The sequence below is a fragment of the Denticeps clupeoides genome, chromosome 7 (assembly GCF_900700375.1).
Source record: "Denticeps clupeoides chromosome 7, fDenClu1.1, whole genome shotgun sequence".
Lineage (NCBI taxonomy): Eukaryota > Metazoa > Chordata > Actinopteri > Clupeiformes > Denticipitidae > Denticeps > Denticeps clupeoides.
The window spans coordinates 17,589,383-17,606,107 of record NC_041713.1 but is presented as its reverse complement, the minus strand read 5'-3'; the positions used below and the strand labels follow the sequence as shown (position 1 = coordinate 17,606,107).

General features: G+C 43.4%; 1 protein-coding gene across 3 annotated transcripts; it reads right to left on the bottom strand.

Moving 5' to 3' along the window:
• Positions 1 to 2,410: 2,410 nt before the first annotated feature.
• Positions 2,411 to 16,661, bottom strand: gmip (GEM interacting protein). 3 transcript variants are annotated; one of them, XM_028986603.1, is made up of 21 exons: positions 14,979 to 16,661; positions 14,058 to 14,148; positions 13,865 to 13,973; positions 13,721 to 13,784; positions 11,528 to 11,653; positions 10,052 to 10,116; positions 9,721 to 9,828; positions 9,535 to 9,615; positions 9,296 to 9,457; positions 8,107 to 8,244; positions 7,836 to 8,026; positions 6,844 to 6,941; positions 6,558 to 6,620; positions 6,382 to 6,471; positions 6,061 to 6,218; positions 5,823 to 5,987; positions 5,073 to 5,210; positions 4,793 to 4,983; positions 4,389 to 4,701; positions 3,528 to 3,630; positions 2,411 to 3,214 (listed from the first exon to the last, which is right to left on the bottom strand). In XM_028986603.1, the coding sequence occupies exons 1-21, from the start codon at positions 15,025 to 15,027 to the stop codon at positions 2,682 to 2,684; spliced, it is 3,036 nt and encodes a 1,011-aa protein (XP_028842436.1). In that variant the 5' UTR covers positions 15,028 to 16,661; the 3' UTR covers positions 2,411 to 2,681. The 3 variants fall into 3 exon arrangements, with proteins under 3 accessions (XP_028842436.1, XP_028842437.1, XP_028842438.1); XM_028986604.1 differs by having other exon boundaries at positions 13,877 to 13,973; XM_028986605.1 differs by lacking the exon at positions 3,528 to 3,630 and having other exon boundaries at positions 3,062 to 3,214.
• Positions 16,662 to 16,725: the final 64 nt, after the last annotated feature.

Sequence of the window (16,725 nt, the reverse complement as noted above, 5' to 3'; positions counted from 1 at the left end):
ACACACTAAATATCCTAGAAGGATTGAAATAAAGCTTACTTGAGGATTTGTCAAATTTATTAAAAAATAAAATTGGATAAAGCACATGTGCATTAGTATTCACAGCCTTTGCCATGAAGCTGAAATTTGAGCTCAGGTGCCTCCTGGTTCCCCTGATCGTCCTTGAGATGTTCCTGTATCTTATTTGGAGTCCACCTGTGGAAAAACAGTTCATTTGACCTGATTTGGAAAGGCACACACCAGTATATATATAGAAGGTCCCACTGTTTACAGTTCATGTCAGAGCACAAACACAAAAGTATGAAAAGTGAAGTGGTTGTCATTGTGAAACACTGCAGCATAATGAAATTGAGGTGGTAGTAGCCTAGTGGGTAACACACTCGCCTATGAACCATTTTACATTTACATTTACAGCATTTATCAGACGCCCTTATCCAGAGCGACTTACAATCAGTAGTTACAGGGACAGTCTCCCTGGAGCAATTTAGGGTTAAGTGTCTTGCTCAGGGACACAATGGTAGTAAGTGGGATTCGAACCCGGGTCTTCTGGTTCATAGGTGAGTGTGTTACCCACTAGGCTACTACCACCCTGTGGTAAAAGAAGACCCGGGTTCAAATCCCTGAGCAAGACACTTAACCCTAAGTTGCTCCAGGGAGACTGTCCCTGTAAATACTGATTGTAAGTCGCTCTGGATAAAGGCGTCTGCTAAATGTAAATGTAAATGTGTCCTTGGTAGTAGCCTAGTGGGTGACACACTTGCCTATGAACCAGAAGACCCAGGTTCAAATCCCACTTACTACCATCGTGTCCCTGAGCAAGACACTTAACCCTAAGTGTCTCCATGGGGGGACTGTCCCTGTAACTACTGGCTGCCAGTCGCTTTGGATATGCTATAAATGTAAATTTGTCCTCTGCTTTTAAACATCACCCTTGGTGAGCAGTGGGCAGCCATGACAGGCACCTGGGGAGCAGTGTGTGGGGACGGTGCTTTGCTCAGTGGCACTTTGACGTTTTGGTGATTCCAACCAGCAAACATCTGATCATGTGGCCGCTTCCTGATAGGCCACCACTGCCAAAGGGTTAAACTTCTAAAGACCTTAACTTCTAAAGATTCCTGTGAGGATCGACATCACGACCCCTGGTTTACAAGACCAGTGCTCTGGCCACTGAGCTATGAAGCCATTAAATGAATCCTCTGTGTTTAACCCATCGTCACCCTTGGTGGCTCTGAACCGGCAACCTTCTGATTCAGGGGCCGCTTCCATAACTCAAAAGAATTGTCTATAGACCTTTGAGACAGGATTTTCTAGAGGCACAAAAATGAAAGATGTCTGTTTCGAAGGTCCCAATGATCACAGTGGCCTCCATCATCCGTAAATGGAAGAAGTTCAAAACCACCAGGACTCTTCCTACAGCTGGTCGGACACCTAAACAGAGCGATCGGGGGGGAAGGGCCTTAGTCAGGGAGGTGACCAAGAATTCGATGGTCACTCTGTCAGAGCTCCAGAGGTCCTCTGTGGACAGCGAACAACCTTCTAGATGGACAATCATCTCTGTAGCAATCCACCAATAAGGCCTGCATGGTAGAGTTTGGAGTTTGTCAAAAGGCACATGAAGGACTCTCAGACCATGCAGGCACCGCTCATCAGCAGACCAACACCATCCCTACAGTGAAACATGGGGGATTAGAGATGGTGGCTGTGCACCAATGCTTCCCATCAAACCCAATGAAGCTTGAGGGGTGTTGCAAAGAGGAACGGGCCAAACTGGACAAGGATAGGTGTGTCATGCTTGTGGCATCATCTTCAAAAAGACTTGAGGTTGTAATTGTTGGCAAAAGTATTGAGCAAAGGCTGTGAATACTTGTGTACATGTGTGCCACACAGAACACCAGGAAGAGTCTGATGACAGACCACTCTCACACACGCTACTTCCTCATTCTGGATGATTTAAAATCAACACACCACATACACCAACATCATTAATGATCACATGTTTTATCTTTTTATGATAAAGCTCAGCTCAGATTGCAGCCAACTTAAAAAAAAAAAAAAGCCCAACGCAATGAAGAATAGATTACTCTAGAAAAAACAAAACCAGGCCAAACAATTACATTTGGGACAGTTCTCTGCATCTAGAATCCTCGTGAACAGTGGAGATATTAGACATGCGTGTTCCCTACAGGCTGGGAAACATCACGCTAGTGGGCCCAATCTTTTACATCTGAACTACAGCACTAGTGCAAAAAAAAAAAAACACACACACAGTCCTGTGTTTTTCGTATACTATTATTCTCAGTTTGTTCATGAAAAACCTATTTAAAATGTGATATATGTAAAAATGTAAAACAAGATCAAAAAGTAAATAGAAAATGCCAAGGAGACACCAGTGTCTACTGTAACGCTAATGTCAAGTATAAGAAACAGTTTTTTACTGCAAAAAACAAAACAATTTTTTATTGTCTACACATAATGTTAATAACATTGTATGTCTATTCCCCACTAAACTGAATCTTATGTTGTGTCTTCATTAGACCAGAATGATTAAATGTAATATGTGAATCACATTAGTAATATAATGTGAAAATAACATTAAAACAATTACAAAAGTGCCGATACATATATTTATACTTTTTAATTATAATTGTTTCTTTATGGAGACAGTCCTGCTGTTGTGTCCATTAGACAAAATGGAGCTGTTCTTCTTTTCCCGAGTCACTGCGTCTCAGTTTGAGACCCGACAGAATCTTGTGGGCAGTCCGCTCCTCCCGGGGCGGTCTCCGGAAGGAATGGTCCAGGACTGTCCCCTCACCGCCACCCCCTGATCTATTATTGGACTGATTACTGTTTAGTTTACCCAAGCGTTCCTTCGCACCCTCGCGCTCTGCCCCGTCGGAGTTTCTGTGTGTTTGATGATGTGACGGCGCACCGTAGAGCCAAGTCTGAGGGCTCAGCTCAGTGGCGCCCGGGAGGTGGGTGGCGTCCCTAGTCTCCTGCGGGCCCAAGCTGCCTGCGCTCAGCGGCCGGGTCCTCTCCAGGGTTCCTGCACCCTCCCCCCTCAGCTGAAGGCCAGAGGAGAAGATGAAGGAGGTTGGAGGGGGCAGCTTCTGGTACTTTCCTGGCTGTCTGCTGATGCAGGCATGAGGCTGGGTGCCACGGTGAAGATCCGTGTCCCCAGAGGCAGCAGCAGCCGCCGCTTGCCTCACAACCAGGACTGCAGTCCGGGAAAAAAGAGAAGAAGGAAAAGCAGCGCACTAAATAGACATGCTTTTGAGGTTTGGCAACAATAACCCTCAAAAAAACGACCTGATTTGGAAGGTACAATAACAGGAATGATTAAAAAAATTAGAATAAAAAAATATTTACATTTTTATTAAAATACTGCACAAAGACAACAACAAAAGGGTGAAAAGCTCCAAAAAACAGACTAGAAGCCAACATGTAACACGTAAGCGATTTGAAACATCTGGGAAAGAACTGCGGAAGAAGACAGGCTTGTACGACTCTCCACACCTCCTCCCTCCTACCTGCTCTCTCATTGGTCTCAGGGCTGAGCTGATCCACTGCCTCATTGGATGAAGACTTGTCAGAAATATAACCCTCAGACGAGTCTCTCTTGAATGCATGAGTCTGTTAAAATGATACAAACTCTCAGAAACAATAGCGGCCGGTGTCAGAGGCACATGGCACAAGGGAACAGATCTACTCATCCTAATGCGCCACATGCATGAAAATGCTCCTGCCAAATAGGCTGAGGTGACAAGTTTACACATTTCTAGTGTCATTTAATGTCATGACAAATCTGATTCAGCCCCATTCACTGTTTGTTTTGGCACTATTTGCTTTACCATTTACAATTCGCATCATTTTCTGATGCATAAACTACATTTGAAAATAAACTTTATTTTCATGCAACGTCATGGGCCAATAATATCATGATTAATGTGACAATTACAAAAGAAAATAAAGTGCAGCATTAATGCCAATGGAATTCTGCCAAAGAAGAATTCTGGTGTAAATAGCCTTTACTCCCTCTTGCTATTTGTATTAGAAAAATATATATTTTTTACATTTTTATTTAAAAATCAAAGGTGCTGGATGTTTGTACAGGATGGGAGAGGTTCTAATGAGAGCAAAAAAGAAGCAAAGACAGAAAGAACCGTAGCAGAATAAGCTTTTAAGAAGTGACAGGTTTCTGCACAGCAGACAACGCAGACACAACATGTTTCAGGCCCATCTACCATTCACAGGAAGCAGGAAAAGCAGGAAATTTTCGTTTAATTAATCCAATTTAAGCAAAGAGTAGCTTTTGGTTGGACTATCCTATCATCTGTTGCTTTGTGAAATTGTGAGCAATTGAGATCAGCTCAACGCGTAAAGTTGCTCACCTCGAGTGAATGAGGACGTTCTCGGGACAAGCCCTCTTGCTCCTGGTGGTCAGCAGGGCAGTGGGCTCTTGGAGGGGTGTCAGGCAGCGGCGCTGTAGGGACAGGAGGAGATGGGGTGCTGGGTCTCCTAGATGCCCCAAACACCTGCTCATGGTGTGAGATGAGAAACTCCACCACAAGGGCCTGGTAGCTGGTCTCTAGAAGCGTGACCATCGACACATCGGCAGACACCAGGGGGCGCATGAGAGTTGGGCCAAAAATAATACCCAGGTTTCCGGGTGACATCTTGTTCTCTTCATAGTTTTCTGAGACTCTGTGCATATAAAAGTTCATATTTAATAGCAGGTGAAGTCCATGTTTGCTCTGTACTATTTTGGGAATGGAAATAATGTATAAAACAATACCTGACCAGATGAACAATCATGTGCTGCAGGGTTCTGTAGTTATATGGAGGCAGCCGTTCCACAATCTCTTTCAGATTGTGTACGATGTCATCCACCGCTCCACCAGTCTCCTTCTCATTCAAACGCTGGAGAGCCTTGCCCACAGTGATGAAATTTTTGTAAAGGTCAAAGGTCATCAATGGCTCTGGAAGCTTCAGGAGGAACAAAGAGCATTTAAACATTTCAGTGTCCTGAAATTCCCATTCAAAACCCTAATTTCAAAACCCTAATTCAACACTACCTGCTTGAAAAAGAACTTTAGGACAGAGGTGATGTCATGTGGCGAAATGTCAGAGAGATCAACCTGGTCCTTCTGGATCTCAAATGCCATGCACAGTTTTTCAATCCGCTGCTTAGAGCCACTGATTCGATAAACCCCCTTAAAGAGAAACACAAATGCAATGTTGCGGTCATGCCTTTGCTAATGAATTCTTTTTATTTTTTGTTCCATTACTGACCTACACCATCTTAGCGAGAGAGTCGATACATAAAGACGGACAAGTGAACAGTGAAGGAGTTTTAGGGCCGATTTTGCTGACCCATTTTTTGTGTGCACTTTTGGGTGTTTCAACTGAATCAGCCATTAGGCAGAAATGTAAAAATGTTGCCCAACTGACCTACTAATTTGCACTAATTGCCACACTTATTAGCTCTGGGGCAGTGGTGGCCTAGCGGTTAAGGAAGCGGCCCCGTAATCAGTAGGTTGCCGGTTCAAATCGCGATTCACCAAGGTGCCACTGAGGTGCCACTGAGCAAAGCACAACTGCTCACCAAAAAGCATATTTTGTTGTGTCACCATGTGCTGTGCTGTGTATCACAATGACAATCACTTCACTTTCACTTTTCTGTCATAGGATGCCTTAGCCTTAAGAATGAGATTATTCATTAATCAAAAAATTTGGCAAATATTTTTTCAAATTTTTCCAATTGATCGGTTCTGATCTCAATTAGCATCAATTGAGAGACAAATGTATATTGCATGAATCTGTACCTGAACATTCAGGGCTCTGCTCTCCACCTCAGCAGTACAGTGTCGAACGATATAGGGCACCTCGCCCGGATGCTCTCTGGACAGCAGGGAAAATGCCACCGCCTGCCTCTGCTCGCACTCGATCTGGCAAACCTCCAGACACTTCCTATGGAGCGCGAGGCCACACTGAGGAGACAACAAGACAGGAGGTTCAGCAACAACCCAAAGACATCAGCGACGAGAATAACCTTGCACTTACCCCCCCGCATTCAATCCCACCGACCAGGATGTAGTTTTCACACTGCTTGCATTTGATCATCTTGCTCTTCATTTTCTTGAGTCTATGTGTCAGAGCGGCTAGCGAGGGACGCATTTTGTTCATGAGGCCATTGCTGTCGGATAGTCCATCACCACTTTCTGGAAGTTAGGGGGTAGATAAAACAGTAGAGAAGCCTGGATGTGCTCAATGGTTATAAAATTAAATTAAAAGAAAGTGTCAACAAGAAAGCTGCTGGACATGGAGAAAACATAGAATTCATTGAAACCTGGGCTATATATAATCTTGTGCTTCAGTTCTCACCTTCCTCACATACAGTGCCCATATCATCAGGGTCATCAGATGACATGGTCCCTGTGGAAGATGCGTTAGGAAGCCTCCGGTTCCCATGTGCTGGAAGAATTGAAATTTCACGTCAGTGGCAGTTAGAAACAAAGTGGCTTGTGATTGGATAATGCTATGTTATTGTTTAGGCTCACCGGGGCTGGACAGAGACTCAAGACTCCCTCCCATGCTCTCACTGTCACTGTTACCAGGTCGCCCTGTGCCGGAAAACATATCTTACAATTTGCAACATCCCGTTTGTTCTGACATCGTGCAGAATCATCAAAGGTGTGGAAGATATGTAAACTTGCCAGCCAAAAAGTTTTTAAAAAGCAGTGACCATATTAAAATATATGTAGTTTTTATATTTGCAGTGTTATTTTAAGCATAATTTATTTATTAATACAGATTGAATGACCTAAATAAACAAAGTAAACATACTGCAGTCATTCAGGGTCAATTTGGCATCATCTGGTATTGGGTAATCCTGAAGAGAGCTGATGGTGTTGCTGGTTTTACGGCGTCCACTGGGTGGCGATCTGTCAAATAGCAGCAGAGTCATTTGCACCAGGAGCAATCGAGACAACAAATATCCTACCATGGTACACATTTTATTTAATTTCAGTGCAATTCATTTATTCAAATCAAATTCAATTACTGCCCTTTGCAAACTGAACAGATTTTACACAGATGATTTGAATTCATTTGCAAAAAATGCGTTGGCAAATGCCCCTTTTGGCACTTAGCAAGCTATTTTTAAACCCCAGTCACCTGACTGACTGGTGACTTGCCTACTGCTTCAGGGCTTCTCGGAAGTGTGAGTCTCTCAAACAGGAAGTTGAACAGCCATGTTCAGTCACAAGATCACACTGAGTTGAGAAACACCCTTTAACGAGCATTCCTTTTCATAATAAATTACACCACAAACATATATTCAAATATAAAAAAAATAAGTGAAGTATTTGCACATTGAAATGATTATTGCATATTTTCGTGTACAAATAGTCAAAATGACACAAAATCTACATGCTGCTCTGGTCTACAGTGCTTTGACTGTTCAGATTAAGTGGTCATGGTTTGTAAAGTAATGGTCTGCACACCTCAGTCTGATTGGGGTGAGAACTGCATTATGTATTGTAACCTACAAAAACTGTTATAAGATAATGTCCATGACATGTTTTTTGTGTATTCATTAATTCTCTGCACATTTGAGATATTAACCATCATTTGAACTAGATGCCTAATATGTGCACTTTCCAATACATTCAGATGGTTCTACATTTAATCCAGTCTGGATCACTCTTTTCTCAGCCAAATTATCAAAACTTAGTGAAATGGACCTTGCATATTTACAATTGGGCAGCACCATCTAGTCATATTCAGCATTCAACCAGCAAAAGCAGCATCTCCTTCATCCTGCCTAAATCTCTCACCTCTTGCTGGGTGGAACAAACTCCTGGAAAGCAAAAATCTGAAGGGGCTGCTCACGCCTCTGGTTGGTGAAAATGTAACGAAGGTAGGGTTCGCCGGGCTCACACGGCCGGCATGTGAGCTCCAGGCTCTGGTAGTCCAAAGGCACTTGCTCGGCCTGTTGTCGTTGGAAAAAGAACATGTTCACAGTGGCCTGGGGGAGGAAGGGAACAAAGTTACAGCAACTGCTCAGCAGGAGTCAAGCTTAGCTGTGCTTCTCATCAATCAGCCCACCTCCTTCAGCACATTGTCTCCTTGGCAGATGAGCTTCCGGATGTGAACTATGATCTTCTCCTTCACCCGTTCCAGGTTGTCTTGGTGGGTCTGGGCATCGCAGACACACTGTCTGTACAGCATCTCGGCTTCAGTCACCTGTATATTCACAGTCCAAAGTTATTTGATATCACCACTGCTCTATTATGGTACGTGTATTCGTACCAAACCGCCTAGGTATGAGCATTAAGGTTTGCAAAATAAAAATGTATACATTTTTCACAAGGATCCCTTAAACATAGCTGCACTGTAAGGCCAGTTGGACCTACAGAGTTCAAAATAATAAATGCACAGGAACAGGCAGTACATTTACATTTACATTTACAGCATTTATCAGACGCCCTTATCCAGAGCGACTTACAATCAGTAGTTACAGGGACAGTCTCCCTGGAGCAACTTAGGGTTAAGTGTCTTGTTCAGGGACACAATGGTAGTAAGCAGGACTTGAACCCGGGTCTTCTTGTTCATAGGCGAGTGTGTTACCCCTAGGCTACTACCAGCAGTATTCTGAGGAGACCCACTGTTTTCCACAGGAATGGTAAAAAATGTAAATGATCCCTACAGTAACTACAGGAGTAAAGAGGATCTTTAAAATGTACTACAACACCGCCGTAACGTTGGTGGAATGACGTAACGCATGTTCATAGTATGATTTTCAGTCACACAAGCCCCACCCCCTTTATGTCTCGAATACAGCGATGTTACCAGCAGGACGTATAGCGTTTTTGAATACATTGTTTAAGCACATTTCAGGAAACAGTATTTGAGTTGTAGGTAACAGAATGTTCCATTTAAAAAACATTTTGACAGGTAAGCCACTGCTTAAGCACTTGTACTGATAACAGAGGGTGGTAGTAGCCTAGTGGGTAACCAGAAGTGGGTAACCAGAAGAATAACCAGAAGAATCCCGCAAATCCCGCTTACTACCATTGTGTCCCTGAGCAAGATACTTGACCCTAAGCTGCTCCAGGTGGGGACTGTCCCTGTAACTACTGACTGTAAGTCGCTCTGGATAAGGGCGTCTGATAAATGCCATAAATGTAAATGTAACACGCATAAAGGTATGTTCCAAACTGTGATTTTTGTTTACCGCTACAACCCTATACTGTATAAATATATATTTTGTTCTTTTTTTTTTTACTATCTGTACCTTGGTTTGTGCATCATCCCTTGACTTCCTTCTCTTGTCCAGGGTCTTGTATCCCCCAGAATCCTCCTCTGCTTTAGCCGTGTTTGCCTTGGCCTTCTCCAGCTCCTCGCAGCGCTGAATGTATTGCTGCCGTGCCCTCTTCAGAGCCGACACTGCATCATTCTAACACCACATAACCCCATTAGAGCAGGAAAAGGGACTGAGGACGGTGGCTCAATGGCACAAAAACAGATACCCACCATCTTCTTCTGCTCCTTTGTCCACTGCTCTTTGAACTCTTTGCGCCACTTGTCAATCTCATTCCTCTTAGCAACCAGGGCCTTGTGAGAGAAAGAGAGAGAGAGAGAGAGAATCAAATTGACTGCATTTGTGGTTTCATGAAAGATCTTTCCACAACATCTGATGTACGCACTGTGGGTGAATACCTGATAGCAGCGGACCTGCAGCATCTCTGCAGTGTGTTTGGCATTTGAGCTGTTCTTCAGATCGAGCTCCAGGGCCTTTGAGTAGATTGCCTGTAAGGGCATCAGTTCCTGCACAAACATTGGGTTGACAGGTAACGAGTATTACACAAAGAGTAGCTAAAAAGAGACAGCAATCTCTTTCCAAAACACTTGATCAGCCTCATCAGATCAATAGCACTTAAAATATACAAATATACTGCCTTGAGAAGCTAAACCACATTCCTAAAAGGTACATTTATGCTACAAACCCACTGATAAGTATACAAGCAGGCACTCAAACACACATTCATACCTGCTGAGAAACACAGGACCTTGCGGTTTCCGCTGCTTTTGTTATATTCTTAGCAAACTCTTGTTCTACAAATGAAAATATCAGTTTAGACAAACACAACAGAACAAAGTGACCAAGGGTTAAATGCACAGGACACATTTTGTTGTGTGAACCATATGCGGTGTTTCACAATTACCAAAAAATGGCAGAAAACACTTTGGTGATGTGATCTGTTTCTACGTGTTCTCTGTGTATAAAATTATTTTAGATGTATGTGAAATCACAAAATTAATTGCACACTCTAATCATGATTAATTCATTGCAATCAAAAACCAAAGCTTGCTATAATGCTTATTTAAAACTATGCCAGAAACAAGTGTGGGAAAGAGGCTCAGTCAGGGAGATGATCTGGTCATCTAAAAAAATAAAACACCCCCTGAGTGGCGAGGGCAAATAAAATGGAAATAAAAATTTTGCACATCTGCACATTCACACATCATGCTGGGTCCCTCAGCCTGATGTGAAGCTGCCAATGACCATGACATTGGCATAGCTAAAAAAAAACCCTGCATGTTGTGGGTGGATTTTTAAAAAAAAAAATTATTTTTACTGTTACACAGAATGAAGGGTCAGTCACTGTGCAGACAGCATTACTCATGAGGGTCGATATCAGGCGCTGCATGGGCATTCAATCAATGCATTAAAAAATACTACTAGCAACAGCGCGCACTCTGCCAATACGTGATTGCTGACCTTGCAGATCATAGTGGATGCTGAAGCAACGTAACTCAGACCCAGCTGAAAATTGTACAAACTTTGCTGAACTTTTTGAACTGTGATGACGGCAAGAAACATAGTATATCACCCCTGCAGGTTGGATCTTAATTGAATACTTTATTTATATATATATTTCCTGTTTTTTATTGCATTCTTCTGCATACCAAATATTGGCAAATAAATCTGATCCTGATCCTGACAGTTGAGAATGAGACAATTGAGTTGGAGCGCAGCTAACATACCTGATATTAACTTGCGGGTTCTCCACAAGGTGAGATTTAATGATTTAAACGTAATTACAGGAGGACTATAATAAGGACAGGAGTTCTCCAGGTACACATGCTTGATGCCAGATCTTAGTATGCAGTTACCCTCAGGTTGCACCTCCTTTTCAGTCCATAAGCTGGCAATTTCTGACTTTTCTGAGAAGCTGGACCTGTGTGACCTCGTTTGTATGGTTACAGCTATAATTATCGGGTCGACAGGGTTCTACCCATAACTCACAGCATTTTGTTTCTCTCCACCCCCATGTTATTGGGGCAGTGGTGGCCTAGCATGTAAAGAAAGGGACTCGCTACCGAAGGTCCCCATGAGGAAGGTACTGTCCCAACACACTGCTCCCCAGGTGCCTTTCATGACTGCACAGAGGACAGATTTCGTTGTGTGCACTGTGTACTGTATCACAAAGACAAGACAATCACTTTCACTTAAAACACTCACCCAAGTTGATTCTTTTGTCCATCCAGGCAAGAAGGTCTTTGGCGTACCTGCACCACAACTTGGCATACTGCAGGGCAATTTCCACACCCCCCTCATAGCGGCAGAGGGCCTGGTCGGCATCCTGGGCTGAAAAAGTGTACATCAGCATCCTGGAACCCTCAGCACTCTCGGGTCCCAACGAAATCTACAGTTCAAAGTCTCTTGACCCTCTCTTTCTCTCACTCAGCCAGTTTCATTTCATGTATATATATTAAAAATCAATAGCGAACTAAAAGAAAGATGTTCCAAGTGCTCCATCCATTCCAACTGAAGGTCCTGTGGTGGGTCACTGAAGTGCTCATCTTCTTTTACAACCAACAAGAAGGAAACAGTAGTGCCGGTTGACACTGGGTCTGGTGCCCAGCTGCTCCCCTGGTTAACAGATGGGAATTCAGGAGCAATAGAGGAGAGATGCCTGAGGATCAGCCCCCCCCCACTGTCTCCGCCCACTCTGCTCATCCACTGATGCCGCTTCCCTATCAAATCACAATCTGTTGCTCTACATCATTTTAACCCAATTAGCTCACCTATGTTCACAGTATGCAAGAATAAGGGCATTAAAAAATCACAAACTGTTTGGTATGTAGAGGTCCAAATTAGGTTTGGGACAAGAAGTGATGTACATTTGCGTAAATGTGAAGTACATTTGTGTACGCATCCCTGCCTCACTGGACCCTAATTGTCTCACTTCAAAATTGGGATGTGAGCGGTTTTGGTACACTTCCTCTTGAACGGTTATTGCAGGACTGATGCACTGTCAATATGTACATGGACAGACGTCTCTTTGTCACTCTGTCATATCTTTCAACATGGCACATACCCATTTTGTCTGATCACGTCCACGTCCCTTGCAGAAGCACCTGGGAGGGATTAATAGCTAGAAGGGCCAAGATTGTAGGGGTGTGACAGTGAGCCAGCAGCCAGGTTTAGAAGAAAGAATGACTTCAGCCAAACCCCTGCCACTCATCCAGTCTTAGCAGCTCTCTGTGCATGTTGATTTGAATTATCGTCCGGCAGCTAATCAAAATCCACTCCAGGGAATGCCAATTTCGATCATTAAATTCGTCGTACAGTAAATGCAATTGGACTAACACAACCCTGCAGCTACACAATGTTTGTTGCTATTGAACCCACTCTTTTAAAAACACACACACACATACTATTTCATCTAGAGGCATTTTAATGATAACTGTCCCACGAGTCCCCTACAGTATGACTTCCCTGGCTGCCCCCTTTAGTCATCTCATCACATTCAAAGTCTGGGTACAAGGGACAGGGAGAACAGATGGATGAAGGTCCCGGTTAAAAAGGGAAGCTCAGGCTTCAAGGTGTGCCTAAGGCCACTCTGGGAGAAGCTGAGAACTTCCACACAGGCCGGGTCTGGCCGAGGGCCCAGGGCTTCTAAGCAGAACTGCTGTGTTATTTAAGCACGCTGTGTCAAGCTAATCTACGTAATCTGCTCTGCCGTGCTGGGTGTAGTTGAGCACCCATGGGTGAGAGTACTTACAGAGAACCACTGGTTAAAGTGCATCACACGACTGATCCCTATCTTAGCCCTCCACCTTTTCTTACATTTTCAGACGTCCTTATCCATCAGTAGTTACAGGGACAGAGTCCCCCTGGAGACACTCACGGTTAAGTGTCTTGCTCAGGGACACAATGGTAGTAAGTGGGGTTCAAAGTCGAATGTGTTACCCGCTAGGCTACTACCACCCTAATGTTTCTTTACAACGTTTTGTTAATGTTATCCTATCATTCTATTTGTTATGTTCACAATTGTTTATTTGAAGCGTTTGCATTTATTACAGTATATACTGGCTGTTTTCTAACCTCTGAAGGGAAAACCAGGAGCAGCTGTTTGCAGGTTTAATCCGCTGCCTCCATCTCTAGGGCTAATCCTGTTAGCAAGAGGCAGTTAGCCCACGGCGCTAATCCCACACAAACAAGGTCGAAGGTCAAGATTAACTTCTGGGAAGTTCTGCATATAACAGTCACCGCCACCCCAATCACAGTTGCTGAAGTTCACTGACTGATGACAAAGGGCAATGAACCTCCGTCTTGTTTGCTTCCTTAGTGTCTCTGAATTTACCAAATTGTCCATTAAATTACTACAATTATTTGTTATACTAACATACAAGCATTAAAAACACTTACCATTCAGCCCACCATCTCTGTCATCCTCATCGGGCTGAATATCTGCACAGCACATGTCTTCACCCTGCAGAGGAAGAAAGGCCTTGGCTGTAACTGTTGAATCCAATAAAATAATAATAATAAAAGAATGTCCAGAGAACGAGCCTCGTCTCTCACAGTCACGTCATCCAGATCTGCATTCTCTGTGGCTTCTGTACATATGGCGTCTGTGATGGACTGTGAGTCGCCATCTGCAAGCATTTCCTCCACAGGACTAGAGAGCAGTCGACAGAGAAGTTGACAAGCATGTCACAGACAAAGTGCACTGAAGGCTGTGGTGTTGTACGGCTTCACATACTCATAATCCAAAGACAACTCCAGGTTGTCGAAGTCCCGCAGGATCTCACTGTAGCGTTTGGCGTCAGAGTGTCTGCTTTTTACGCTCACATCTGTAACAGGGAACAGAACTCCTCGTGAAGATCCGTGGAATGCACAAAGAAGAGAAGGTCAGAAGGATCGTACATTTCATCCTGATCACAGACAAAACCCAAAACCAACCACACATGTGTCCAGATCCCAAGTCACATATGCTTAAAACATATCTTTTAAGAATTAAACGGAGAAGGGGAAAAGTACAAAGCAACCAGAATGAATGATCCCATTCAATAAAAGCAGGCTACACTATTAATGAAACCATAAAACAGGTTCAATACCAGCATTCAAACTATCAGAGTTATTTTATTGTGTAGTGCAATCTTTTTTAAAATGTTGTCAATCTGTCTTTTTCGCTCCGAGTGGCTTGCTCCATTTTGGTTCGACCACATCCTGCTTGACTTTTTGTCACATTCAGAACAAGGCCGTGTTTTTTTCAAGCTAGCGCAGATCCTCAATCCTCCACAGTGACAAAGACACACTTCGACACCACATCCAAGCACCGAGTCTGGATAATGGAGATGCTGAGCTGGAACCACAGCCCATTGCCTGGCCTGGCCTCCTCAGCCTCTTTTGAGAAACATTTACTGATGTCTGCATCTGTGGCATTAAGAAAATGTTTTTCTTACGGCCACACAAAATGGAGGGCAAGTGCACAGGAAGTGCCGTGATCCTGCATCATCTGAAACTGAGAACGTGCACTCAGCCTTCGAGCCACACAGTCACACCCATCAACACACACAGCGCACACTTCCATGCACGGCGGTCAAGCTGGAGCACAAACCGCACAGCTATAACCTTGGTCCCAGACCCCTGAGACTAAGACCACATGCAGATTCGTGCTCACCCCGGAACCTGGGCTGCTCCTCGGACACGGCGTCCTCTGCCTCCTCCATAGCTCCCCCTTCTCCCGTCAAAGATGCAGTCACTGGCGTGCAGTCGTCCACCTGGCCGACCTTCAGAGCATCTTCACCACAGCACGTACAGAACGAATGGCTGAACCGCACTTGATCTCCAGCAAACACGGAAAAACACCGACAAGAGTGCTGGCATGATATGATCAAGCACCTTCCTTTCCTAAGTTGAGTTCTCTTCCTCTAAAGCTGTGGAGGTTGGCCAATGGTCTTTCACCATCGCACGAGGAGGAAGTGTCACTTTCAGTGTAGACACACCTATTACCCCAAACTTCTTCTAATTGTGTGTGTGCGTGTGTGTGTGTGTGAAGACAGGGTTTGTGTGTAAACGTTCACAGGAAGAGTGCTGGCAAGCTGTGCTTGAGTTGTGTGTGTGTGTGTGTACATGGTGTGTTTTTGCTGTGCACGCATTATTGTGCATAATGCATACACTTGCGAAGGTGTCTTCATTTCAGTTTATTTTTTAATAAACAATGTTTTTTTTATCAATGGTTTCAGAAACATAACATCTTGTTATCCATAGTTATATATAAGGGTACAATACTGCCCCCTACAGGGTCACTGTGCAGGAAGACAGCGCAGGGTCATCAGATCAGCAGGTTCCAGATCCCACGTCTCTATTCGCTTGGAAAAAATGCAGTGAGAACGACATGGACCACATGGAATTTCTCATCCTATTCACAGTTCTGGTTAGCAAAATATTTTGCCAGTTTTGGATCTAAACATATTGGTTCTGTTATTGGTGCAAGATTTTAGGAAAAGGGAACTGGAGCGCTGAACATCAGCACAGAGGATTTGTACCTCAGAAAGTTATGCTGCATAGTGCAAAGACAATGCTTATTTATGCTATTTATTAAGTTATGTATTTATTTATTTATTATTATTGCATACAAGGTTTTCCTTGAACAGTCAGAATTCAACACGGCACTGAAATTTACTGCATGCCGACCAGTTCATGTGTTTGATGTATTTTGCTATTTAAAAAATCTGAATTCATTGTTCTAAAAAGGAAAGTTGTTCATTTTAACTAAGCTGTTTGCTGCTGTATATTTCCAATTAGTTTTAAAAACGCAAAAGTATAGGTTACCTGATTAATCAAAATGTATAATTGACAGAATACTTGATGGATAAATTAGTATAAATATAGACTTTTGTCATTTGTTCCAACAATGACTTATTAATCAGCTTGTTACAAAACATTTTTTAATCATTTTTGTATATGGATAAAAATTTGGGAAAAAGGAAGGAAAATAAAACATCAAAAGGCATCGTGAAACACACCCTCCCCAACCAGACTAAAAATACCAAAACACTAAAACACAGGCAGTCCCCACCCCAGAATTTAACAAGAACATAAAACATTTTGTCACCCTCCCCCACCACCATGCATACAGAAAAGAAACCTCTGGGGTTTGGAAGTGGCTTTCTGAGGAATCCCTGTGGCACATTTTACTGCTCTAAATCACACACTGCTGCACCCACAAAGTGTAAGGCACTTCCAGTGGTGGTTGGCCTGGAGCTTCTGAAAGGGCTGCTGCTGTCTGCATGCACACCAAAGATATCATTAAGAAGCAGCTTGACTCTCCACACAGGCCTGCAATATTTGTGATGAAAAATAGTCCCCCTTCAGTGGTCAAAGCTGTGCTCTGAGATACATTTTTTTTATACCTGTCACATCAT

Coding starts and splice junctions, on each gene's coding strand:
- gmip (XM_028986603.1), bottom strand. CDS start 15,027: ATGGAGGAGGCAGAGGACGCCGTGTCCGAGGAGCAGCCCAGGTTCCGG. Junction 6,621..6,843: donor ATTGACCCTGAATGACTGCA/GTATGTTTACTT, acceptor TTTCCGGCACAG/GGCGACCTGGTAACAGTGAC. Junction 6,219..6,381: donor GGGCACTGTATGTGAGGAAG/GTGAGAACTGAA, acceptor CCTAACTTCCAG/AAAGTGGTGATGGACTATCC.